This window comes from Salvelinus namaycush, chromosome 25 (assembly GCF_016432855.1).
Source record: "Salvelinus namaycush isolate Seneca chromosome 25, SaNama_1.0, whole genome shotgun sequence".
Lineage (NCBI taxonomy): Eukaryota > Metazoa > Chordata > Actinopteri > Salmoniformes > Salmonidae > Salvelinus > Salvelinus namaycush.
In genome coordinates, this window is record NC_052331.1 from 28,864,966 (window position 1) to 28,891,620 (window position 26,655).

General features: G+C 42.8%; 2 protein-coding genes across 2 annotated transcripts; one reads left to right on the forward strand and one right to left on the reverse strand.

Moving 5' to 3' along the window:
• The first annotated feature begins 102 nt into the window (after positions 1–102).
• Positions 103–20,760, forward strand: LOC120020438 (ATP-binding cassette sub-family D member 3-like). The gene is made up of 22 exons (XM_038964101.1): positions 103–220; positions 829–865; positions 2,074–2,169; positions 2,333–2,421; positions 11,468–11,537; positions 11,993–12,090; positions 13,002–13,125; positions 13,341–13,397; positions 13,562–13,704; positions 13,830–13,899; positions 14,367–14,436; positions 14,577–14,674; positions 14,762–14,853; positions 17,448–17,542; positions 17,695–17,767; positions 17,872–17,935; positions 18,090–18,167; positions 18,265–18,420; positions 18,694–18,813; positions 19,056–19,160; positions 19,609–19,665; positions 19,850–20,760. Exons 1-22 carry the CDS (start codon positions 111–113, stop codon positions 19,925–19,927), a joined length of 1,980 nt encoding a protein of 659 aa, XP_038820029.1. The 5' UTR covers positions 103–110; the 3' UTR covers positions 19,928–20,760.
• A 635-nt stretch (positions 20,761–21,395) lies between these two features.
• LOC120020294 (tissue factor-like) lies at positions 21,396–24,352 on the reverse strand. Its single transcript, XM_038963857.1, has 6 exons — positions 24,163–24,352; positions 23,311–23,425; positions 22,892–23,085; positions 22,493–22,674; positions 22,187–22,355; positions 21,396–21,959 (listed from the first exon to the last, which is right to left on the reverse strand). The coding sequence occupies exons 1-6, from the start codon at positions 24,233–24,235 to the stop codon at positions 21,808–21,810; spliced, it is 885 nt and encodes a 294-aa protein (XP_038819785.1). The 5' UTR covers positions 24,236–24,352; the 3' UTR covers positions 21,396–21,807.
• Between the last annotated feature and the right edge of the window lie 2,303 nt (positions 24,353–26,655).

Consider the following 26,655-nt stretch of genomic DNA (forward strand, 5'->3'; position numbering starts at 1 on the left):
TCTGATATACTGAAATGTTGCACCATATAGCTCATTATGCTAGCACGCCAGCCAGGTAGCTACCCCAGCATGCATCTCGTTACTTCTTTGGTCGGTCGACAGATGAAAACATGGCGGCGATCAGTAAATACTTGACAGCTAAGAACTGCACTGTAGCAGGCGCCACAATCGTTGCCTTGTATCTTCTCAAGAGGAAAAGACATGCTGCCAAGATAAATGGGTAGCTAAGTTAAAAACTTGACAACTATTTCGTAGCTAAAGTAAGATTAGCTAGATGACGGGCCATCATAATGCTAAACTGATGTAGCCAACATTGGCTAGCTAGTAATGTCGCGTTGAAGACAACTGGGAACTAGGGGAAAGTAAGAGGTCAAATCATGACGTCAGTGATCTTCAGTTCGGAAAGTCGGAGCTCTAGGAAGAGTCGCGAGTTCCCGAGTTGGATGACCGTTCTTAACGATTTTCCCAGCTGGAGATAGTTTTTTTTTGCCGAATTCCCAGTTGTTTTGAACGCACTTAATTCGGAGATTTCCGAGTTCCCAGTAGTTTTGAACGCGGCACTTGTCAGACAAAATGTAACTGAGACAAGTTGCAGTATGATGACATTGAATCAGAGATTTCTGTTATGTTGTTTTAACACTTTTAGGTAGCTAGTAGTTTATGGAGTAAATGTTCTCTACTGACACTCAGAGGTCCTGTGGGGCTATTATTGAATTGCCTGTTATAGCTGGGTGGTCAGGATCCCAAGGTCTAGCTAACAAAGTAATATGAGTGTGTTGTGTGTCTTTCGGTACCATTGATTGGTTTCATTTACTGTTTTATGTTTAGGGTGAAAAGATCATCAGAACTACAGTTGAGCAAAGATGTAAGTGTTTGTATTCAGGAAATGTTACCAACTACTGAGTTGTAAGATTCTTACAACACTCAATGTTGAAATCTCTCTCTTACCATAGTATTTTTTTTCTTTATTTTAACAATTTTCTACATTGTAGAATAATAGTGAAGACATCAAATATGAAATAACACATATGGGCTCATGTAGTAACCAAAAAGTTTTTCAACAAATCAAAATATATTTTATATCTGGAATTCTTCAAAGTAGCCACCCTTTGCCTTGATGACAGCTTTGCACACTCTTGGCATTCTCTCAACCAGCTTCACCGGGAATGCTTTTCCAACAGTCTTGGAGTTCCCACATATGCTGAGCACTTGTTGGCTGCTTTTCCTTCCCTCTGCGGTCAAACTCATCTCAAACCATCTCAATTGGGGTGATTGTGGAGGCCAGGTCATCTGATGCAGCACTCCATCATTCTCCTTGGTCAAATAGCCCTTACACAGCCTGGAGGTGTGTTGGGTCATTGTCCTGTTGAAAAACATTGTCCTGTTGAAATATATATATATTTTAACATTTATTTATTTATTTTAGAAACTTAGTCCGGCTTTAAACTTACTCTTGAAAGTTGTAATAGTAAAATGCACAAGGTGCAATTTCAAAATTGGGTAGTGCATCATCAGTTCCTCTTGTCATGTTAGTCATTGCATACCTTAGAGAGCTATTTATAACTTGTCAGAAATGTCCAGATCAACTAGCCCATGTCAGCTAACATTTTTTTTTTTTAACCCATAGATAGTGTTGTAATTTTTTGTCACTCAAATAGCACATGAATACACATAACATGCCAAAATGTATAGAATTGCAAGAAAATTTGCTTTAAAACTGCTGAAGGTTCTTTGCACCCCATGTCAAATTGCATAGAATTGCAGGAAATAAGCTTGAAACCTGCAAAATTCTTTCCACCAACAAGAGGGATGTGAACAGTTTGTGTCACGAGCAGTGTTTGTGTCAATAGAAATGGACATGGCGCTTGCGCGGGATCTTCCCCAAGGCTGGAAGGGGGGCCAGAGTGAAAAAGTTTGGGAACCCCTGTCTTACCACACCCAGGGACAACATTTTGGCAATAATGTCAATATCCACATGCCTTTACCAGATTAACCAGTAGGACTGAGCTGGTGAGATTTGAAGGGGTTTATTTATCGGATTAATCTGTAAATGTTTGGTATGATGTGTGTCAGGAGGCCAAGAAGGAAAGGACGGTGGTGGACAAGGTGTTCTTTGCACGTATCCTGAAGATAGTGAAGATCATGGTTCCTGGAGTGTTCTGCAAAGAGGTAAGAGCTCTTCTACAAACTTGATGACTTTGAATGCACTCCAACATTTTCATCTTGATTGGAATTACATTTCACTTAATGTAAGGAAGTGTATTGTGTAACATCTCCACACATCTCCCGATCACTTGTGTTGACCTATTTCTGGTAATCTACCTCTCCACAGTCAGGATACTGTCTCCTCATCGCTGCCATGCTGGTGGCCAGAACCTACTGTGATGTGTGGATGATCCAGAATGGCACCATGATCGAGAGGTAGGTAGGGCTGGGCAAAATATCTAATGTTTCAGGTCGATGTTCCAAATGCCTGTATCGCAAAAATCTAGTTTTTTAAAAATGTTGTGTTTGTTTTTATAAGTGTTCTGTCTTTTTGGTCTCGACTCCTTCTGTGCTCTGTGCACCTTCCCACTCGTACACAGGCACCAAGCCCCTCCCCCTGCCACTTACAACAACACAGACAAATGATAACTTCACCCTGACAACAAGCAGTTTAAACTCGGTATTTGAGGTTTGGTCCAACATAATCAGTCGTATGGACACCGAAACGCTTAGAGACGTTATTTTACTGTATTAGAGGAGAACTTACATTTTCTAACGATACCCTTTTTGTCTCAACTGCCAAAATGTAGAACAGAGGAGACCCTACTAAAACGAGAGTATCAATGAACATGTGGAAAATACATTTTTATTTTATTTAACCAGGTAGGCAAGTTGAGAACAAGTTCTCATTTACAATTGCGACCTGGCCAAGATAAAGCAAAGCAGTTCGACACATACAACAACAACACAGAGTTACACATGGTCAATAATACAGTAGAAAAATAAGTCTATACAATGTGAGCAAATGAGGTGAGATAAGGGAGGTATAGAAAAAAAAAAGGCCATGGTGGCGAAGTAAATACAATATAACAAGTAAAACACTGGAATGATAGATTTGCAGTGGAAGAATGTGCAAAGTAGAGATAGAAATAAGGGGGTGCAAAGGAGCAAAATAAATAAATACAGTAGGGGGAGAGGTAGTTGTTTGGGCTAAATTATAGATGGGCTATGTACAGGTGCAGTAATCTGTGAGCTGCTCTGACAGCTGGTGCTTAAAGCTAGTGAGGGAGATAAGTGTTTCCAGTTTCAGAGATTTTTGTAGTTCATTCCAGTCATTGGCAGCAGAGAACTGGAAGGAGAGGCGGCCAAAGGAAGAATTGGTTTTGGGGGTGACCAGAGAGATATACCTGCTGGAGTGCGTGCTACAGGTGGGTGCTGCTATGGTGACCAGCGAGCTGAGATAAGGGGGGACTTTACCTAGCAGGGTCTTGTAGATGACCTGGAGCCAGTGGGTTTGGTGACGAGTATGAAGCGAGGGCCAGCCAACGAGAGCGTACAGGTCGCAGTGGTGGGTAGTATATGGGGCTTTGGTGACAAAACGGATGGCACTGTGATAGACTGCATCCAGTTTATTGAGTAGGGTGTTGGAGGCTATTTTGTAAATGACATCGCCGAAGTCGAGGATCGGTAGGATGGTCAGTTTTACGAGGGTATGTTTGGCCGCATGAGTGAAGGATGCTTTGTTGCGAAATAAGAAGCCAATTCTAGATTTAACTTTGGATTGGAGATGTTTGTGAGTCTGGAAGGAGAGTTTACAGTCTAACCAGACACCTAGGTATTTGTAGTTGTCCACATATTCTAAGTCAGAACCATCCAGAGTAGTGATGTTGGACGGGCGGGCAGGTGCAGGCAGCGATCGGTTGAAGAGCATGCATTTAGTTTAACTTGTAGTTAAGAGCAATTGGAGGCCACGGAAGGGGAGTTGTAGGGCATTGAAGCTTGTCTGGAGGGTTGTTAACACAGTGTCCAAAGAAGGGCCAGAAGTATACAGAATGGTGTCGTCTGCGTAGAGGTGGATCAGAGACTCACCAGCAGCAAGAGCGACATCATTGATGTATACAGAGAAGAGAGTCGGTCCAAGAATTGAACCCTGTGGCACCCCCATAGAGACTGCCAGAGGCCCGGACAACAGGCCCTCCGATTTGACACACTGAACTCTGTCAGAGAAGTAGTTGGTGAACCAGGCGAGGCAATCATTTGAGAAACCAAGGCTATCGAGTCTGCTGATGAGGATGTGGTGATTGGCAGAGTCGAAAGCCTTGGCCAGGTCAATGAATACGGCTGCACAGTATTGTTTCTTATCGATGGCGGTTAGGATATCGTTTAGGACCTTGAGCGTGGCTGAGGTGCATCCATGACCAGCTCTGAAACCAGATTGCATAGCGGAGAAGGTATGGTGGGATTCGAAATGGTCGGTAATCTGTTTGTTGACTTGGCTTTCGAAGACCTTAGAAAGGCAGGGTAGGATAGATATAGGTCTGTAGCAGTTTGGGTCTAGAGTGTCCCCCCTTTGAAGAGGGGGATGACCGCAGCAGCGTTCCAATCTTTGGGGATCTCAGACGATACGAAAGAGAGGTTGAACAGGCTGTAATAGGTGTCATGTCTTTGGCTATGCCGGATTAAGTGATATGATATAAGTGATATGACATGCTATTCTATAAAATCCTTTCTCTGTAATTATTATTACCTGATTGAGCTAATCATGTAAATGTAATTAACTAGAATGTCGGGGCACCACAAAATAATATTTATAGAGCTGTTATCTTCCGAATAAACTCTTAAAGACCTAGTAATATTTTACATCAATAGCAGTCAATATTAATCGTCACCTTATTTCAGTCTCATCTGAAAGTTGTAAATTCTTGGTTATCTTCACGAACCCTGGCTAACAAGTTGAATCAGCAATACAAAATTGGGTTTAATTATTTATTTACTAAATACCTAACTAATCACACAGAATTACATATACACAGAATGAATCATACCTTGATTACGAATTACGTCATAAAGGAAAACGTCCCTAGCTGGCGGAACAGATATGACAGCTGGTTACACAAAGAAAATGGGCTGGGTTTGAGTGAAAGAGCGGGAAGACCGAGGAACAAAGGGAGAAGCGGTGTCTCTATCGTAAATACAGTATCTTATGCATTCTAAATTACCGGCCATTTGGAAAAGGAAAATGCAATAAATATTTACTCTGAGCTGTGCTTCGGTAGGTTGGTGGTAGATGAAAGGCCGTGTCCTTTGAAGAATGTCTCTGCTGGTAAATTGGATACGTTGTAGTAACATTGTTGTGTGGTAGACGGGATACTCTGTCTGTTCTTTTTTAGCCCACGCTTGCAGCTGCTGTTGCTAACTCAACGGCTAGGAGGTATCACTTCTGTAGTGAATAAGAGTTCAAAGTTCATACCATTCGCAACCAAAGCTTACGCTGAGGTTGGCTTAGTTCTGTAGTTAACATCTGAACCATTCTGATATCGGATCGTCATCCTCCTCGGAACAGATAGTTATTTGCCCTTTTAACGCAGAGGCTGCAGACCTCACGTACTTGGAACAGGAGGTTACATTTTCGTCAAGGCTTTATATAGTGGAGGGAGAAGAGGGCGTGTTTGAAAAGTTTTATAACCCATGTCTCTTCACAGGGGCGGCCACTGATTGAGCAGAGCCCTAACCTTATGAAAACCCAAATCTGTCATTTGGAAGCTAAAATTACATTTCATCTCTTCACCAATAATTTTATATTCAAACATTTAAATTGAACAACAATTCCATGTGACTCCGATAACTACAATGTGCAGACTTTCCACTGTAGAGTTTGTCATCCTATCATTGATGAAAATGTCTCAGATGACAACCGAACTGACATCATATTCATTAAGTACCACCGCAAATGTTCAATTGGTCGGATTACCAGAATATAGTTCATTTCCCCCCACCTTCTGATGTTCCCAGAATCTCTATGTTAACTTCTCTAGGATAGGGGGCAGCATTTTCACGTTTGGATGAAAAGCATACCCAAATTCAACTGCCAGCTACTCATCCCCAGAAGATAGGATATGCATATTATTAGCAGATTTGGATAGAAAACACTCTGAAGTTTCTAAAACTGTGAGTATAACAGAACTTATTTAGCAGGCTAAACCCCGAGGACAAACCATTCAGATTTTTTTTTTCTTGAGGTCACGCTCTTTTCAATGAATTTTCATTGGGAATACAGATTTTGTAATTGACCTTCTTGCAGTTCCTACCGCTTCCACTAGATGTCAACAGTCTTTAAAAATTGGTTGAGGGTTTTTCCTTTGTGTAATGAAGAAGTACGGCCATCTTGAACGAGGGTCACTCGAAGTGTCCTGTTTGTTAGAGGCGCATGACCAGAAAGCTAGCTACAATTTGTTTTAATCATGTATTGAACACAGATCATCCCGTCTTCAATTTTATCGATTATTTACGTTAAAAAATACCTAAAATTGAATTACAAAAGTAGTTTGAAATGTTTTGGCAAAGTTTACAGGTAACTTTTGAGATATTTTGTAGTCACGTTTCACAAGTTGGAACCAGTGTTTTTCTGGATCAAACGCGCCAAATAAATGGACATTTTGGATATATATCGACGAAATTGATCGAACAAAAGGACCATTTGTGATGTTTATGGGACATATTGGAGTGCCAACAACAGAAGCTCGTCAAAGGTAAGGCATGAATTATGTTTTTATTTCTGCGTTTTGTGTCGCGCCTGCAGGGTTGAAATATGCTTCTCTCTCTTTGTTTACTATGGTGCTAACTCAGATAATAGCATCGCTTGCTTTCGTCAAAAAGCCTATTTGAATTCTGACATGTTGGCTGGATTCACAACCAGTGTAGCTTTAATTTGGTATCTTTCATGTGTGATTTAATTAAAGTTTGATTTTTATAGTAATTTATTTGAATTTGGCGCTCTGCATTTTTACTGGCTTTTGGCCAAGTGGGACGTTGGCGTCCCACATATCCCAGAGAAGTTAACCAAAGGATTTTCAAATGTCACATCAGTAGGGCAGAGAGAGGAAAAAGGGGGGAGAGGTATTTATGACTGTCATATACCTACCCCCAGGCCAACGTCATGACATAAGGGTTGCAACAATTTCAGCAGATAATTTTAGAAAGAAAGGGTCCAGATTGTCTGATTTGTAGGGGTCCAGATTGTGCAGCTCTTTCAGAACATCAGCTGACTGGATTTGGGAGAAGGAGAAATGGGGAAGGCTTGGGCGAGTTGCTGTGGGGGGTGCAGTGCTGTTCACCGGGGTAGGGGTAGCCAGGCGGAAAGCATGGCCAGCCATAGAAAAATGCTTATTGAAATTCTCAATTATAGTGGATTTATCAGTGGTGAGTGTTTCCTGTCCTCAGTGCAGTGGGCAGCTGGGAGGAGGTGTTCTTATTCTCCATGGACTTTACAGTGTCCCAGAACTTTTTTGAGTTTGTGTTGCAGGAAGCAAATTTCTGCTTGAAAAAGCTAGCCTTGGCTTTTCTAACTGCCTGTGTATATTGGTTTCTAGCTTCCCTGAAAAGTTGCATATCACGGGGGCTGTTCGATGCTAATGCAGAACTCCATAGGATGTTTTTGTGTTGGTTAATGCTCAATTTCTGTCGCACGCGGCATTGCAGTACCACGTACCGCTTTTGCAGAATTTTAGCCACATACTGTTGTGCTAGCTGTCTAGTCTGCGTTTTATGAATGTGCAATGAGCATAAAAATATGCATTTATATAAGGAATTGGCAACACGTTCTCATTCTGATAAATAATCTTATCTAGGTAGGCCACTTGATTTCTAAACAAAGTGAACATGCTATGTTGTTCAAACAGTTTAAGATGGACATCAGGGTCATAACAGTTCAACTGTTCTACCTCGTTAGCAAGCAAATAGATCCAAGTTGGCTAGACTTTAAATATAAAGATTAGCTGGCTACTCACTAGCACATGGGCTTATGCTTCAGAGCGTATTTATGAAACCTGTGTTCATTTTCTATAATGCCTGCTACAAGAAGTTAATCATTATTACTGAATGTGCATTATGCATGGTTCCTGTTCAATTTGTAACAAAAATGTCATTTTCATAGACCGACTTGAAAGCCAGATCAGTGGTTATTGCAACAAAAGCAGGCTAAAATAATACAATTATTAGTGGGTCTTATTGTTGTAGAAGGCGCATATTTAGCCTAGGTATAATTTTACAAGCCCTGAATTCATTAGATTATTCCTGACCTGACTGTTTGAAATCAGTGTATTGACCTTTTAATTGTTCAACAAAGTTTAAGAGAAAACGTAAAAAAATAAAGATGTGAATCGCCCATGACTTTGAATAAAATCAAGATATGATTTTTCAGGCCATATCGCTCAGCACTAGAGGTAGGACTCCATAGAAACCCCTAGCACACCAGCATTGCCAGCAGCAATTTCAACATAGCTTTGCAGAATTGTTATTTATCATATTTGACAGGTTGTAATCATCTCTTAATTCCTCCACAGTGGAATCATTAGCAGAGATGTCAATCTTTTCAAGAAGCTCTTTTATTACTATGTTGCTGCCATACCAGGGGTAAACTAGTGTCCAGTGCCCATTTGCATGGAATACTTTGCTGCCTGGGGTGCCTGGAAGCAGAATATGATTAAGTGCTTATGAATTCACTTGTGTATTGTTGTTGTGGTTTAATTGTGTTTGTGGGCATCACTGGTCATGAAGGGTTGCAGGCGTGAAAATATTTGAAATACTGTATTTACCTTCTAGTCAGTTATTAACATAATCCTGGTTATTTTCTAGAGCGGGTTTCATTTTGTTTTTGGGGTGGAAAAATCGACAGACATTTGATCCTGGCAGCCCTACAGGACTAGACTGGCCCAACTTATTAATGAGACTTTATTTAGTTTGTTTTGTGTCCATCCAATTTTGCACTCCTCATCCTGCTGTGTTCACCTTCTACCAGTGGCTTTTTCCAATGTTCAGTAATTGATCAGGGTACTGGTGAAAGCCTTTTGCAAGATCCAGTGACTCACTCTCGCCCAACTAGCTGGGTCAGTTTAAAGAGCGACTGCCTTTGAAAGCAACTAATCCCTTTGATAACGACCTATGTGGCATCGATATGAGTCAGAAGCAGGTATTCTAGTGTCAAAATTTACTACAAAGTGTAAATAGGGTAATTTGGAAAGTAAAGTCAATCTCATCTAAAACAGAGTTTGTAACATTTCTGCGTCACAGCGGGTTAATTAAGTTTGGGATTTAAATTGGTGATGTCCATTTGCCCACTAACATGGGGTGAACAGCTGCAGTGATTGCTATCTATACAATAGCATAGAGTGTGATGCAGACCTGCTCAGCAGCGCCGACTGTTTACATAACACGTCATGCAATTTGTTTACTTGAGAACTACTGCACCAAACACCATAGCTAGATGTAAAATTGCGCAACTAAAGCATCCTCGGCAAAAAAGTCTAAATTTATGATACAGTTCTTGAGTTATCTTAGATTTTCTCTGTATACATCAATGATGTCGCTCTTTGCTGCTGGTGATTCTCTGATCCACCTCTACTCAGACGATACCATTCTGTATACTTCTGGCCCTTCTTTGGACACTGTTAACTAACCTCCAGACGAGCTTCAATGCCATATAACTCTCCTTCCGTGGCCTCCAACTGCTCTTAAATGCAAGTACAACTAAATGCATGCTCTTCAACCGATCGCTACCAGCACCTGCCCGCCCGTCCAGCATCACTACTCTGGACGGTTCTGACTTAGAATATGTGGACAACTACAAATACCTAGGTGTCTGGTTAGACTGTAAACTCTCCTTCCAGACTCACATTAATTATCTCCAATCCAAAATTAAATCAAGAATCTGCTTCCTATTTCGCAACAAAGCGTCCTTCACTCATGCTGCCAAACATACCCTCGTAAAACTGACTATCTTACCGATCCTTGACTTCGGCAATGTCATTTACAAAATAGCCTCCAACACTCTACTCAGCAAATTGGATGCAGTCTATCACAGTGCCATACGTTTTGTCACCAAAGCCCCATATACTACCCACCACTGCGACCTATATGCTCTCGTTGGCTGGCCCTCGCTTCATGTTCGTCGCCAAACCCACTGGCTCCAGGTCCTCTAAGTCTTTGCTTGGTAAAGCCCCACCTTATCTCAGCTCACTGGTCACCATAGCAGCACGAGCTCCAGCAGGTCTATTTCACTGGTCACCCCCAAAGCCAATTCCTCCTTTGACCGCCTTTCCTTCCAGTTCTCTGCTGCCAATGACTGGAACGAATTGCAAAAATCGTTCCACTCATATCTCCCTCACTAACTTTAAGCACCATCTGTCAGAGCAGCTCACAGATCACTGCACCTGTACATAACTACCCACCACTGCGACCTGTATGCTCTCGTTGGCTGGCCCTCGCTTCATACTCGTCGCCAAACCCACTGGCTCCAGGTCATCTAAAGCCCCGCCTTATCTCAGCTCACTGGTCACCATAGCAGCACCCACCCGTAGCACACGCTCCAGCAGGTATATTTCACTGGTCATCCCCAAAGCCAATTCCTCCTTCGGCCGCCTTTCCTTCCAGTTCTCTGCTGCCAATGACTGGAACGAACTGCAAAATTCACTGAAGCTGGAGACTCATATCTCCCTCACTAGCTTTAAGCACCAGCTGTCAGAGCAGCTCACAGATCACTGTACCTATACATAGTCCATCTGTAAATAGCCCAACTACCTCATCCCCGTACTGTTATTTATTTTATTTATTTTGCTCCTTTGCATCCCAATATCTCTACTTGCACACTCATCTTCTGCACATCTATCATTCCAGTGTTTAATTGCTGTATTGTAATTACTTCGCCACCATGGTCTATTTATTGCCTTACCTCCCTCATCCTACCTCATTTGCACACACTGTATATAGACCTTTTCTACTGTATTATTGACTGTATGTTTGTTTATTCCATGTGTAACTCTGTGTTGTTGTTTGTGTCGCACTGCTTTGCTTTAACTTGGCCAGGTCGCAGTTGTAAATGAGAACTTGTTCTCAACTAGCCTACCTGGTTAAATAAAGGTAAAATAAATACAAAATTAATGCTGGGTATTTTGAGGAAGTGAAATAGGCTTCTCAGTCTACAGTGTCTCATAAGGGACAAACATTAACCAAATGCGGAATCGGTTAGGAAACCCACCTCCAAGACTGAAAACAAGTTTTTCTAATGACAGTAAAAACACACGTGCCAATTGGCGTGTTCAGTGGCTCTTTAAGGTGCGGACAATCTAGCTCTTCCAGTGTTGGGTTTTTCTGTGCACTAAAAGACACTGAAAACACAGACACCTTTGGTTTACAATGTAGAATGACCCCACTTTTGCCCTGTATGTGACATTGTGAGTGTATTCACTTTGTGGATGTTGGTTTGCAGTGCAATTATTGGTCGTTCAACAAAAGATTTCAAGAGACTCTTGTTCAACTTTATAAAAGTCATGCCATTTGTAAGTGCAACTTTCATACTTCTATTTTTGTGGTTAATTTGTTGTCTTAATTGTCTCTACTACCGGTAGATTAAAACAAAATATATTATTATACAACTAACATTATAATGTGTAATTTTACACATTACACTTTCTCAATACAATATATTTGATAATAAACTAATGAACTTACAGTAAAACAGTTAACCTCATGATTTGGGAATGGGGGTTTACATTAGTATTAGTATTGTGCCCAGTGGGGAGAGCGTTTTGTGTGTATTTTTGGTCAATACTTAAACTGCCTGATAAGACTGGTGATTCCTGGCCTATATTTATTAGAGGTTTTTTGAGGTGTTCATGATTCTTATGATTATTTACTCAGTGCATACATTCCATTGAGTGGTATACTCGCACTATAAAATGTAATGCACTGCTTTTAAATGAGACTGCTATTATGGCCCGTTTGCCTGTTTCAGATCTCGTTGGTTAACAACTTCCTCAAGCTGGGTTTGAATGAACTGAAGCTCTGTTGCCGGGTTCGACTCACCAAGCACCTCTATGATGAGTACCTGCAGTAAGTCCTCCTGATCACATTCCCAAGCCTACTTCTTGCAGAATATTACTTCTGAGAGAACATCTGTCTGTCTGCCCTTAGCTTGTCTCTTGTGAAAGACGTTAACATTTGCATCCAACCCAAATCACGTAGCGGGAGATTTGTTTCTGGATGACTAGATTAGCTCAGGTCCCCGGGTTCCGGACTGGAAGCACACGTTTGGCTGTGCCCAGATGACAGCTTCGGTATTGCAGTTTAACTGAAGTCCGGCCCAGAAAGCAATTCCCATAGACGGCCCTATAGAGAAGTCACATTTGAAAATTCTTAATAAGACACTTAAGTCATCACCTTTGAGCACAAAACTACCATTGAATTATTCACTTAATTGTCACTGAGGCCGATTTTTCTTTTTCAACACTCACAGCAGAAGATATGGAAAAAATTTATTCATGCTGAGCCCAGTTGGCCAGGGGATGTGCCGGTTGGGTTGTGTAGCTGTCCACGTTCTGGCAGAGTTCCCGGAGCATGTTCGCGTGGTACTGCTTGCTGTCTGTCCAGTGCGCACTGAGCGCTAGTGCTCAGGTATAGTTGTCCCAGTAAAAACGGATATAGAATGATGGCAGCAACCAGAAACAGCGTATGCAAACTTAAGTTGATTACGCTGAAAACAACAGGTGTCCATTCTGGACGCTGTCTCTAGTTCGTATATAACCCAGTGGATTAGCCCTTAGCAATAGAGCTAGTTTGGAAGGATTTAGCCTTGATCCTCTTTCATCTTACACATTTCGTAGCCACAATGCAATAGGTACTTACAGTGTAGTGACCCTGTTACAATGGTGTAATGAATAATGACTTCATAAACTCAAAGTGATAGAAAATACATAACCCACCTGCCAAATCCTGTTTCATGTTTTCACCACACCATCCACCAGAGGTTACACGTACTATAAGATTGGTAACCTGGACAACCGCATCGGTAACCCCGACCAGCTGTTGACCCAGGACGTTGAGAGGTTCTGTAACAGTGTAGTGGACCTCTACTCCAACATCAGCAAGGTAACCTGCACTTAAATAGCCTGGATAAACTAGACCGAATTCTGCACTCAAATGAAACAATGGTTAGTGCAGAATTCAGTCGGGTTCAACCAGGCTATTAAAAAAGACCTCTGTTGTAGAGACAACTAATGCTGCTCAAAGCCTGATACAATCTACCGCTATTGACAGTACACTGAACCTATGATGATAATCAGACAGGTTTTCTGTCCCTTCAGCCTCTATTGGACATTGGTCTGTACATCTTCAAGTTGACCTCGGCCATCGGGCCACAGGTGAGTCTTGCTTTGTCTAATGTAGCCTTCTATGGATCTCTGGAGTTGTCCTACAGTTAGGCTTATGTAGTTTAAATTGAAAGAATGACCATGATAATCTCCAATGCATCCGTACAGCAGAATATAGTTTCTAACGTCTCTATTCTACTTTCCTCTCCCCTCAGGGTCCTGCCTGTATGATAGGCTACCTGGTGTTCTCTGGGCTCATCCTGACACGTCTGCGGCGGCCCATCGGCAAGATGACGGTGATGGAGCAGAGATACGAGGGAGAGTACCGATTCGTCAACTCACGCCTAATCACCAACAGGTCAGTCGGGACACACATCGCTCCTTACTACTGTCCCTCTCTTCTTTTTTTAGACAAAGAATTTCTGTTTCCATGTTCTTTTTCCACTATGAAAAATTAAAGGTTTAATGTTTTGTTTCCAACAGTGAAGAAATTGCCTTCTACAATGGAAACCTGAGGGAGAAACAGACCATTCACTCTACCTTCCAGAAACTGGTGAGAGGGCAGGGACTTTAAATGTATCAGTGGCAGTAGTTGACTTACTATGGCAGGGATCACCAACTAGATTCAGCCGGAGGATGATTTTTTTCTTGGGTGGATGGTCAGGGGCCGGAACATAATTTCAAATCATTTGTAGACTGCAAACTGACCGCAAGAAGCCCAAACAGATATAATATTTGACTAAAACATAATCATTTCATACCGTGCTTACATTTGTATACGATCACATATATCTCTCTATTATGCGTGGGAATACTTTGGAACAGATTCCCAGAATTAAAATCAATTGGAGCTGATTTGCTGGGGGAATTTATAGTCTTTTATGTACCCAACATTAAAAAAACAATTTAAAGTTGGGCGGCCAAATAAAATCACTTGCGGGCCCTGTACTATGGTATCACAGAATATCTATACTGCAGTGCATATACAATGTCTCACGTTGCATTCCCTTTTACCCCTAGGTGGATCATTTGCACAATTTCATTGTCTTCCGCTTTTCAACTGGTTTCGTGGATAGCATCATTGCAAAGTGTGAGAATACTTGTCATGTCTTTGATTTGAAGTTTGTTATCAATTGCTTTATTCATATTCTCTCATCCGAAGTAAGATAATATAGCTGAATTAACTGAAAATAGCTGAATGAACTACTTGTGGTTTTCCCATCTCTGTAGATATTGCCACTGTTGTGGGGTACCTGGTGGTGAGCAGGCCGTTCCTGAACCATACCCACCCACGCCACCTACGCAGTACCCACGCTGAGCTGCTAGAGGTGAGGAGAGACAAAGAGTGTGTGTCTGTGTTCTGGATGGTTGAGATCCTAACTTCCCTGTCTCTCCTCTCCCTCGTTCTCATTCAGGACTATTACCAGAGTGGGCGTATGTTGCTGAGCATGTCTCAGGCCCTGGGCAGGATCGTCCTGGCTGGCAGAGAGATGAGCAGGCTCTCTGGGTCAGTCATACACAATGCTCCTATCTCACAATTGGTTCAACTGGTGCAATGGTTCATTGGTTCGGTGGTTCAATGGTTTGGTGGTTCACTGGTAGTCTGAATGCCAGTCTGTTTGTGCTATCATGTCAACTTCCTGTCAGTTATTGCGATAGAGTTCCAATATTTGCATAGTTGTGGGGGTTATCAAATTAGGATCCAATCCTCTGTTCTCATTAATGTTCATATTTGAATATTGCTGTGAGGCAAGACTGTTTGGCCTGATAATGACAGCAATGGAGACGGTAAGAGCACAAACAGATCTGAGACCAGTTCAATTGTTCACTGGTTTAATGGTCTGAGATTGCTCCACTTGTTCTTCTTTCCCTCCATCTGCTGTCCCCTCCTCACTGACCCCTGCTGTCCCCTCCTCAATGACCCCTGCTGTCCCCTCCTCAATGACCCCTGCTGTCCCCTCCTCAATGACCCCTGCTGTCCCCTCCTCAATGACCCGTGCTGTCCCCTCAATGACCCCTGCTGTCCCCTCCTCAATGACCCCTGCTGTCCCCTCCTCAATGACCCGTGCTGTCCCCTCCTCAATGACCCCTGCTGTCCCCTCAATGACCCCTGCTGTCCCCTCCTCAATGACCCGTGCTGTCCCCTCCTCAATGACCCCTGCTGTCCCCTCCTCAATGACCCCTGCTGTCCCCTCAATGACCCCTGCTGTCCCCTCAATGACCCCTGCTGTCCCCTCCTCAATGACCCCTGCTGTCCCCTCCTCAATGACCCCTGCTGTCCCCTCCTCAATGACCCCTGCTGTCCCCTCCTCAATGACCCCTGCTGTCCCCTCCTCAATGACCCGTGCTGTCCCCTCCTCAATGACCCCTGCTGTCCCCTCCTCAATGACCCCTGCTGTCCCCTCCTCAATGACCCCTGCTGTCCCCTCCTCAATGACCCCTGCTGTCCCCTCCTCAATGACCCCTGCTGTCCCCTCCTCAATGACCCGTGCTGTCCCCTCAATGACCCCTGCTGTCCCCTCCTCAATGACCCGTGCTGTCCCCTCCTCAATGACCCGTGCTGTCCCCTCCTCAATGACCCGTGCTGTCCCCTCCTCAATGACCCGTGCTGTCCCCTCCTCAATGACCCGTGCTGTCCCCTCCTCAATGACCCGTGCTGTCCCCTCCTCAATGACCCGTGCTGTCCCCTCCTCAATGACCCGTGCTGTCCCCCCCTCAATGACCCGTGCTGTCCCCTCCTCAATGACCCGTGCTGTCCCCTCCTCAATGACCCGTGCTGTCCCCTCAATGACCCGTGCTGTCCCCTCAATGACCCGTGCTGTCCCCTCCTCAATGACCCGTGCTGTCCCCTCCTCACTGACCCGTGCTGTCCCCTCCTCAATGACCCCTGCTGTCCCCTCCTCAATGACCCGTGCTGTCCCCTCCTCAATGACCCGTGCTGTCCCCTCCTCACTGACCCCTGCTGTCCCCTCCTCAATGACCCGTGCTGTCCCCTCCTCAATGACCCCTGCTGTCCCCTCCTCAATGACCCCTGCTGTCCCCTCCTCAATGACCCCTGCTGTCCCCTCCTCAATGACCCCTGCTGTCCCCTCCTCAATGACCCCTGCTGTCCCCTCCTCAATGACCCGTGCTGTCCCCTCCTCAATGACCCCTGCTGTCCCCTCCTCAATGACCCCTGCTGTCCCCTCCTCAATGACCCCTGCTGTCCCCTCCTCAATGACCCGTGCTGTCCCCTCCTCAATGACCCGTGCTGTCCCCTCCTCAATGACCCGTGCTGTCCCCTCCTCAATGACCCGTGCTGTCCCCTCCTCAATGACCCGTGCTGTCCCTTCCTCAATGACCCGTGCTGTCCCCTCCTCAATGACCCCTGCTGTCCCCTCCTCAATGACCCGTGCTGTCCCCTCCTCAATGACCCCTGCTGTCCCCTCCTCAATGACCCCTGCTGTCCCCTCCTCAATGACCCCTGCTGTCCCCTCCTCAATGACCCCTGCTGTCCCCTCCTCAATGACCCCTGCTGTCCCCTCCTCAATGACCCCTGCTGTCCCCTCCTCAATGACCCCTGCTGTCCCCTCCTCAATGACCCCTGCTGTCCCCTCCTCAATGACCCCTGCTGTCCCCTCCTCACTGACCCGTGCTGTCCCCTCCTCACTGACCCCTGCTGTCCCCTCACTGACCCCTGCTGTCCCCTCCTCAATGACCCGTGCTGTCCCCTCCTCAATGACCCGTGCTGTCCCCTCCTCACTGACCCGTGCTGTCCCCTCCTCAATGACCCCTGCTGTCCCCTCCTCAATGACCCCTGCTGTCCCCTCCTCAATGACCCCTGCTGTCCCCTCCTCAATGACCCCTGCTGTCCCCTCCTCAATGACCCCTGCTGTCCCCTCCTCAATGACCCGTGCTGTCCCCTCCTCAATGACCCCTGCTGTCCCCTCCTCAATGACCCGTGCTGTCCCCTCCTCAATGACCCGTGCTGTCCCCTCCTCAATGACCCGTGCTGTCCCCTCCTCAATGACCCCTGCTGTCCCCTCCTCAATGACCCGTGCTGTCCCCTCCTCAATGACCCCTGCTGTCCCCTCCTCAATGACCCCTGCTGTCCCCCTACAGGTTCACAGCTCGCATCACCGAGATCATGAAAGTCCTGAAAGAGCTGAACTCTGGGAAATACGAGAGGACCATGGTCTCTCAACAAGGAGGAAGAGGTGCCCGCTGCATGTTCCCTGATAATGTATTGATGATATTATTGTTGTTGGATAGCAGTTTCATGTTGTAGTACTCTAATGCAGGAACATGAGAACATTTTACTAGTTGATGTGAGAGATGATTGCTTTAGATTTTTTTGTCACATTTTCAGATGGTGAATTACAAGATAGAATCACCTTGGTCCCAGGAAGTGGTGAAATCATCCACAAAGACAAGATTATTAAGTATGTGTCTGACAGATACATGTGTTATAGCAATAGAATAAACATGATTAACACGCTTAATGAAAGTAGGTACTACCTGGTTTGACGTTGTACTTGTGTCTCAGGTTTGAGCATACACCTCTTGCAACGCCCAATGGGGACATTCTTATCAAAGACCTCAGCTTTGAGGTGAGTATCTCAATCCCACCTAGGAGCAACTCAGTACTGAACCAATTTATACAATTCATGAAATCGAAAGACTAGACTTTTGACGGTCGAGGGACTGGTTAATCTGTAAGTGCAAACGGCTGAACTGTGCCTTCCCATCCCCTGCTAACCTAAGGTGACGTCAGGGACAAACGTCTTGGTGTGTGGCCCCAACGGCTGTGGGAAGAGCTCACTCTTCAGAGTCCTGGGAGAGGTATGAGGAATCAACAATTGCTGAAAAAGCCTGTTATGTTGCTGTAGTGTTGACTGTTTTACATTCATGAGTAGTAATGGATGTGTCTGTTTCTCAGCTCTGGCCTCTGTTTGGTGGCCGTCTCACCAAACCTGAGCGAGGGAAACTCTTCTATGTTCCCCAGAGGCCATACATGACCCTGGGCTCTCTGAGGGATCAGGTGATCTACCCAGATACAGTGGAGGACCAGAGGAGGAAGGGCACCTTTGATAAGGTAGACTAACTATCTAATCACATCAGCTCATTACTGGATCATATATCCAATCACAGCAGCCTTTTTCTGGACCAATGGTTGTAATGCTTCTCAAGAAGAAAGAACAGTGTGCTGTATGTGGCCTCTGTCAGTAGGGTGTGGTATGTCTGAGGATAACACTAAGCTATGCATGCTGTTTGCTGACAGTGTGGTATACTGGCGTGCTTGTACGTATCTGTGCGTCTCTCTCTTTGTGTGTGTGTAATGGGATGTGTGTGTTGTGCTGGGGAACAGGTGCTGAAGGAGTACCTGGACAACGTCCAGCTTGGTCACATCCTGGAGAGGGAGGGCAGCTGGGACACAGTCCAGGACTGGATGGACGTCCTCAGTGGAGGAGAGAAACAGAGGATGGCTGTAAGTCACTGCTCATTTCCTAAAAAAAACAAAACAGAATAGTGTAGACACGTGTAGTTGTTTTGTCTTTTTCTATGCCAGACTAATTCTGCTAGCGGCATAGCACTTCACTCCATTTATGTTGCCATGACGTTTAAGACCATTTTACAAGCACATATGGCTGTAAAATGGGTAAATGTAGCTTTTCATTGATTGGACTCTCTCTCTCTCGCTCACACTCTCTTGCTCTCTCTGGTATCTAGATGGCCCGTCTGTTCTACCATAAGCCCCAGTTTGCCATCCTGGATGAGTGCACCAGTGCTGTGAGTGTAGATGTGGAGGACTTCATCTACAGCCACTGTAGGACGGTAAGATACAACACCGTGGACTAATAATGAAGATTATACATTAAATAGGCCATTTTGTCAATATAATGATAATTATTTAAAAATCTATTATTTATGTGCACATTGTGAAAGAGGAATGAAAAAGATCCAAGGAAACTGATGCATGGTAACTTGATGTGATGTGTTATTGTCTCTACCTTCTTGCCCTTTGTGCTGTTGTTTGTGCCCAATAATGTTTGTACCATGTTGTGTTGCTACCATGTTGTTGTCTTAGGTATCTCTTTATGTAGTGTTGTCTCTCTTGTCGTGATGTGTGTTTTTTCCTATTTTTAATCTTTAAAGGACTTTTGCCTTTTGGTAGGCCGTCATTGTAAAAATAATTTAACTGATTTGCCTAGTTAAATAAACTTACAGAAGACTGAGAAAGTGTTTTCCGAGCTTATGGGATGTCATATTTACCTTTCCCCAGGTGGGCATCACGTTGTTCACGGTTTCTCACAGGAAGTCTTTGTGGAAGCACCATGAGGTAAGTCCTTTCACACCGAACGATGAAACGTAAAATGCAGGTGAATACTAAAGCCCTGTTCTTTTGTCCTTTTTTAATTTTAAGAGAGTTTACATCTATTTTATATAGGTTAAAATACGTTCCAAATATTTAAAAGGACCTTTAAGAAAGAACACCTAACCAGTGATTTCTGTCTCTTCTCCAGTACTACCTGCACATGGACGGAAGGGGAAACTATGAGTTCAAAGCCATCACCCAGGAAACAATTGAGTTTGGGTCATAACGACTTCACCACAGCCAATTATTGCTCACAGAGATGGTCCTAAGTAATTCTGCACTACATGAAGCATAGGGAACAGAAGTCAAGTCCTAACATATTAAAATGTTATGCAACAGTGTGAAGACTGGGAGCTCAATGTCAAGAGAGAAATAGCTAAACCTGTATTAGATTAAAGGTAGAGTCCACAATATGACATCATACAGAGCAGGGTACACTTCCTGCTTGCAGAAATAAACAAAACAATTGAATTCTGCCAAGACTGACCGTATTGGCTCTTCCTAAGGGCAGATTGAATTCTGTTTAGAGCAGGAAGCCGCCCCGCTGTGTATGATGATGTCATATTGCAGAGTCTACGTTTAAGGATGTGTGTGTAGTGAGTTTTTTTAAAATTCTATATGAAGCAAATAATGTACTAAGAAAACTAGCCTTACTAGCTGTATGTTTTAATTTTATTTGTTAATATTGCATTGTTTTTCATTATTTAAAATGGTCAGTTTTAATGTTGAATTAAATGTTTGTTTAGTGCTGTTTGTTGAAACACTGAAGTGCATTCTTCTTTCATGAAGCCAGTAACTGTAAATGACATTAAGCATAGCTAGTCCAAGTATGTCAATTGTAGTACATGTATGCACATTTTTTTTGTCTCTTATAGTATAAACCCTCAGCGGCTGCCTCAATTTGGAAGGTACTACACTGTAGTTACTTTACACTGTACTTAATTTAGCTTTGATTATTTTGTAAAAGGGGATTGAGGACGTGGTACTTTTGTTAACATAGGATATTTAAAATGCCATTGCTATGAGCTGAACTAGAAATAAATATTTCATTAATATATATTTCAAGACCCTTGGTCTTCTGTTCTGCAGACTACCCATTGTGTTATTCTGTTAGATATCAGAGTATAGTTTGTGCATCCCAATACCTCTTAAGTGGCTTCCTATCTCCTTTCATTCATCCACTGATTCCACACCGATCTTGAAACAATTGGACAGGTGAAAGCAAATGCCCCAGAAAGCTTCTGCCATGTTGTCTCTTATTCGGCCTTTTCAGATGCATGTTAGCCCAACACGGTGCAAGAAAAATATAGGAACTAGAAATAGGTTACAGTGGCATTTAAGTCCATTCAGATGAAGAAGAGGCAGTCAATTTTTATTATTGAGCTGCACCCATTACTTGGACCTGCTCCAGGGCATGTCTCAGAGGTCTCTGGCACCATGTTGCCAATGTGACTGTGGGTTCACCCCTCTGCCAGGGTATTCCCATGGTTTACTGGGTCATAAACTGATAAGCAGGCATTAAGCTACAATCAATCACTCTATGAAAAGGCTTTCCTCTTGTCTCATCAGTTTCAAACATGATTTAAGTAAGATCATTTTAAGGCAAATGTAATACAAAGATGACATTAGATGGTGCTGTAAGTCAAATTTCCTTCACAGGGATAGTGTTAGATAAAAGACAAATGAGAATTGACTCATATCAATACATTTAATTGTAAAACAAAATTAAAAGTACCACAATGCACCACAGTGATCAAATCCATGTTCCAACAGCACACAATATGGACAAATCCCATTCAACATGAACTATACATCAACATATTAGACATACAAAAATAAATATTTAACAAAAAAAAAAACATTGATTGAAATAAATAAGTGGCCAAGTAATTAAATGTTTTTTTCTACATAGTGGCAAAAATATGTATTTCTCAAGGATTCATCTAATTTACTTGTTCAACATTATTAAACAAATAAATAAGTAGTGTAAAAAATGATCTACCCATTTAAAAGAACCAGCTAATAATGAGACAGACCTCATGCATTTCCAGGGTTGATTTAGTGAAGTACCATTATTTATAAGACACACATACTCTACACAAACCTTTACACTGGACTCAACTGCAGGTTCTCCTTGTCCACAGTTGTATTGTTTTTGCAGCATAAGCGTTTGCAGCACACCACGGTCAGAGTGATGAGGATGATGAGCATTACCAGCATGATGCCGATGGCACCTGCGATCACACCAAAGGGGAATTCTGAGAGAAGTGAGAAAGAATACTTCATTGAATTGAAGTTCTTGAAGTTGCTACACATTGTAGTCTATAGTAAAAAGGGATATTGCCCAAATAACAGTTTAACTTTATAGACTAGATTTGTTGTAGTTACTCCATCCACTACACATTTGAGTACACTGAATTTCCCCTTAAATTCCTTCCATCTCAACTCCAACATACCAGGTGCTTTGCATTGTGGGGTCACTTACCCTCAAAGATGGTCTTGCTCTCTCTGGGTGAGCACTGCGGCTTGCTCCAATCTCCAAGTCTCTTCTCCACAGAGCGAGAAGGGATATAGGCTGCCACCATGAAGCAGTAGCGCTCTCCTTTATCCAGGTTGGTCAGCTCAACATCTCTCAGGTCTGACATTGTCTCTTTCTGTGGACAGAGGTTTAGAGTTAGATACAATATTATCTCAAGTCGCACACTGTTTGTGTTGTGTCATTGGTGGGAATCAACAGGTATAGAATCATAAGCGATGCATTTACAATCTATTGACTGACTGTTCAACTCACCTTTCCTGTGCTCCCGGCTTTGTTGTATACGACGTTGTACTTCAGGTCATTCTTAAAGATGTCTCTGATAGTCAACAGCTGGTCATCTTTGTAGATGGGAGTGAGAGGGTCCTGTATGTGGAGTGTCATCTTGGTCTTGTCTTCGCTCTGCTTGATGTTGAATCTGGGTGCTCCTATTTGAGCTAAAAGGAGAACCAGACAAGTTAGGCACCACAGACATAATTTATTTGGGGAATTTCCAGTGAAATAAACATTTTAATATTATAAATTAATGCTATAACTGCATTATTTTTCAATGCAATAACAAGGTGCTTAATGGCTCAGGTTGTTACTGTGTGAGCGTAAATACAATAATAATCTATTTATTACTGTAATAATAATGTAGCTAATAACACTCACTGTCTTTGTAGGGGCAGAACCTCTCGGCCCGGGTGAAGGGGAACTCTACAAGGTCAGAGTTCACGCCAGGCAGGGGTTCTGATAGGACGTCGGCAGAGTAGGTCTCCTCCAGGTTCCGCAGCTCGTTGGTGAGGTCACACTCTGTCCCCGAGCTCCGAATGCAGTAGGGGGTCCTCCGTCTATCCTTGCCGACCCTGAACACACACAACACAGCAGTCCCACATCAGACACTCTTTGAACTGTGATAGGTACAGTTTGTACACTCAGTTTTAAGTTAATTCTGCTGACATGAAGGAAGGTATTCATCAATAAAAGTGGTCAATTTGTGCTTGTACAGAAAGGGCGTTTTTTTCAACGATGATGTAATGATGAACAGAACAGAGCAGACAGTCTGCAGAGACATGATGTAGGCTACTTACTCAGAAAATTCAACGGTGTATGTGTAGTTGGTAGGTTCAGGGCCCCATGTTAGAATAGTCTTGAAGTTATTGGACACCCATTTAACATTCTGCGCCTCGGGGAAATAATCCTCACCTGTTAACCCAGGAAAAACAAGGCATGATTAGTTATTTAGTAAAATGTATTTGCACCAAAGAAAACAATTGATAGACAAAACAGATAAAAACAAACCAACAGAAAAAAAACAGTGTGCAGGTGTGGTTAGAAGACCCAAGGGCTTATATGAAAACCACACCACAACATAAGTACAAAAATTAAAAAAGGTTTGTTAAAACATAACAAAACCAACTAATTATAAATTAATTGATCAGTAATCACACAAAAAAAAGTGTTTTGTTGAACTGTGTGTGTGCATGTCAGTGTGTGAGAGTTAGGTTATATGGAGGAGATTACTGAGTAGTTTGGTTCACCAGTCTTCCCTTGAAGTTATTTAGGGATGTTGATGTTTTGTAAAATGTGAAGATAAGAATTCCAGAGTATTGCACCTCTGTATCTGCACAACTCAGATACTGTAACCTGATAAAAAAGCAAGAATCAAGATATCCACAAAGTATAGCCTATAAATTAAATAGGATCTATAGCCTACATATCGATTTGAATGCACATATCTCGCATATTTCCCACTGAGCATCAGGGCTAAGTAATTGTGCATATTACAATGTGGAGTGCAAAAACGGTGCCATTGGAATAAACAGAAATGTTTATGTAGAATCAGGTGAAAAGGTTAATCTCTGCCTATTTAGGCAGCCTTGGATAAAAAAGAGGCTAAATGTTTGAGATGAAACTCATAAAAAGCCATAAGTAAAACGTACCAGATGCTCCAATCGTGAAAAGTACCGATAAGAGTGACACTCCAAAGTGAACGGAAGTCCTTACATCCATCATAATCCAAAATGTTACAGGCAGTAGCAGTAGCCTCTTACTATCGAAAACGAATAATGAATGCTGATTGTCCTCCCTTGAGTCAGTGTTGCTAGTGTTCGTCTAAAAATAACACTTCAAAGTTTGTTAGATAACTGCTCACAGTGCTGCTGGTGCCTCGTTTTTATAGCCTACCACATTTAAATTGCGAGCGGTCGGAATTTTAGTTACGACTCATTCAACAATAGCTCCACCTCCCTTACAACTCTCCTCGATCAGGGGGTTTTGTCCAATGGTTCATATACATCATTGGTTTGTCACTGGCTGAGCATGCTGCCCATACAATCTGTCAAGACATTTACTGTCCGTACATGGTCATCCAGATAGTTAAACTTGACCTGTAGCTTGCCGTATATCATTGCAGCGGCATGAATGGAGAGACATGGACATTTTAGAAATTTGAGTCAATGTAAGATTTTCAATAGTCCTCTTTTGAAACTGTGTTCTTTAAATAACTAGAATGATGAGTTTCAATGTAATAGTACATTTTGTTTTAACTATAAATAACTATTATACAAATACTGTTTTTTTAAGTACTTCCAAAAAGGTTTGTGATAAATTGTGATAAGAAACATTATGATGAAGGGGATAGAATCTATTTCTGACCATACAGTGAACCGAAAGCAATTTGTTGGTTCCTCTCCTTCCACCGACGAAAGCCGTTACACATGTGACTCCAGCTGGAGACCTCTGGACCTTCAGGATTAGCTGTCCCCCGGACAACATTTTCCAACCCTCTGCCATTCGCTGAAAGCGGTTTCCAGTTGAATATGTATATGGACATAAAAGAGCACTGTTGAATTTTACTGTTGAATTTTACTGGATAGCCCCAGTGTGGGCCCATGTGATAGTTCACAGGGGAATTAAAGGATAATAAATAAACGATTTGATTTAGGCTTAGCTTAAATAAGAATTTATTCTTAACTGACTTGCCTAGTTAAATAAAGGTTAAATATTTTTTTTTTTTAAAGAGCAGTTTTAAGACTGTTTGTAAGGACCGACGCTGGAGATGGTAAGGAGAATCAACATTTATTCAGGAACAGACAGGTAACAAAACAGGTACAGCGTCAGCACACGGGTAAACAACGACAAACGACAATTAATGCTGAAGCCAGGAACAGAGCGGGGAACCAGACAGATATAGGGGAGGTAATGACAGAGCTGATTGAGTCCAATAATCGCTGATGCGCGTGACGGGGGGAAAGCAGGTGTGCGTACTAATGTGGCAGGGGTGCCTGGCGCCCTCGAGCGCCAGAGAGGGGGAGTGGGAACGGGCGTGACACTGTTCTTTGCAGGCATGCTACCCAGTATTACCCCGTTTGAGAAAACAACTTGATCATTACTAAGCAGTAGAAATTGTGCCAAATGACTTGTACTCCACCACACCCCCTCTCCTCCTTCTGGCTGGCCTGGACTGCTGAGTAACACATCTCATTATGGGAATGAATTAGTGGTCATGTGGGGCTAAAACATGCATCACTCCCAAATGTGTTGAAGACAGAGTATGCGAAAATATGCAAAAATGAGCATTGCCCATTATAAGCCATGACAATTAATAGTTATAATCAGAATCTGCAGAACAGTGGTCAGTGAATAAACCCTTATAGTTAAAGAACTGCAATGCAATGCAACTATAATACAACCATGGTCAATGATAAAATAAAAGTTTTCTATTCTGGATCTCTGGTGTATGGCTCTGTCAATCTCTTCCATCTTGAGAGGGTTTGCGTCTGGCAGCCTGAGACTTCCTAAAAAGCAGCCTGTGTGGAGTAGCCCTTTCCTGCAGTCAAATGACCTAGTGGCCTCGTGAGTGGGATGTTATAAATATTTTTCATAATTTCATAATTCATAAACTAAAAAAAAAGAAAATAAAAAAAGGTTATCTGATGTTTCTATGTCAAACAGTTTTGTTGTATTTCAATCTTCTGTGATGTATATAAAGTGTAATATTGGGATGCAAACTCATATTTGAGTTTATATCTGACATGAAACTCAAATATGAGTTTGCATCCCAATATTACACTTTATATACATCACAGAAGATTGAAATACAACAAAACTGTAAAACAAAACTCTTCTCTTTTTAAAGCCCATAACCATGTATTTGAGGTGTATACTTTTGTTTAAAAGTAGATTTGTTTAAGACTACCAAGAAACACGCTGTGTGACTCTGATTTAACACACTGCAGTAAAACGTTAGACATTAGTTCCTGGCGTCTATCCGATGTGGATCTATCCTACCGATCCTCGACTTCGGCGATGTCATCTACAAAATAGCTTCCAATACTCTACTCAGCAAACTAGATGCAGTTTATCATAGTGCCATCCGTTTTGTTACTAAAACACCTTATACCACCCACCACTGCGACCTGTATGCTCTAGTC

Excerpts from the sequence above, each read along its gene's own strand:
- LOC120020438 (XM_038964101.1), top strand. The coding sequence starts at position 111 with ATGGCGGCGATCAGTAAATACTTGACAGCTAAGAACTGCACTGTAGCA. Across the intron at positions 11,538-11,992 it reads TTATAAAAGTCATGCCATTT|ATCTCGTTGGTTAACAACTT; the intron begins GTAAGTGCAACT and ends TGCCTGTTTCAG. Across the intron at positions 18,421-18,693 it reads GGAAGGGCACCTTTGATAAG|GTGCTGAAGGAGTACCTGGA; the intron begins GTAGACTAACTA and ends GCTGGGGAACAG.
- LOC120020294 (XM_038963857.1), bottom strand. The coding sequence starts at position 24,235 with ATGATGGATGTAAGGACTTCCGTTCACTTTGGAGTGTCACTCTTATCG. Across the intron at positions 23,426-24,162 it reads TTTCACGATTGGAGCATCTG|GTGAGGATTATTTCCCCGAG; the intron begins GTACGTTTTACT and ends CTGGGTTAACAG. Across the intron at positions 23,086-23,310 it reads TACACCGTTGAATTTTCTGA|GGTCGGCAAGGATAGACGGA; the intron begins GTAAGTAGCCTA and ends GTGTGTGTTCAG.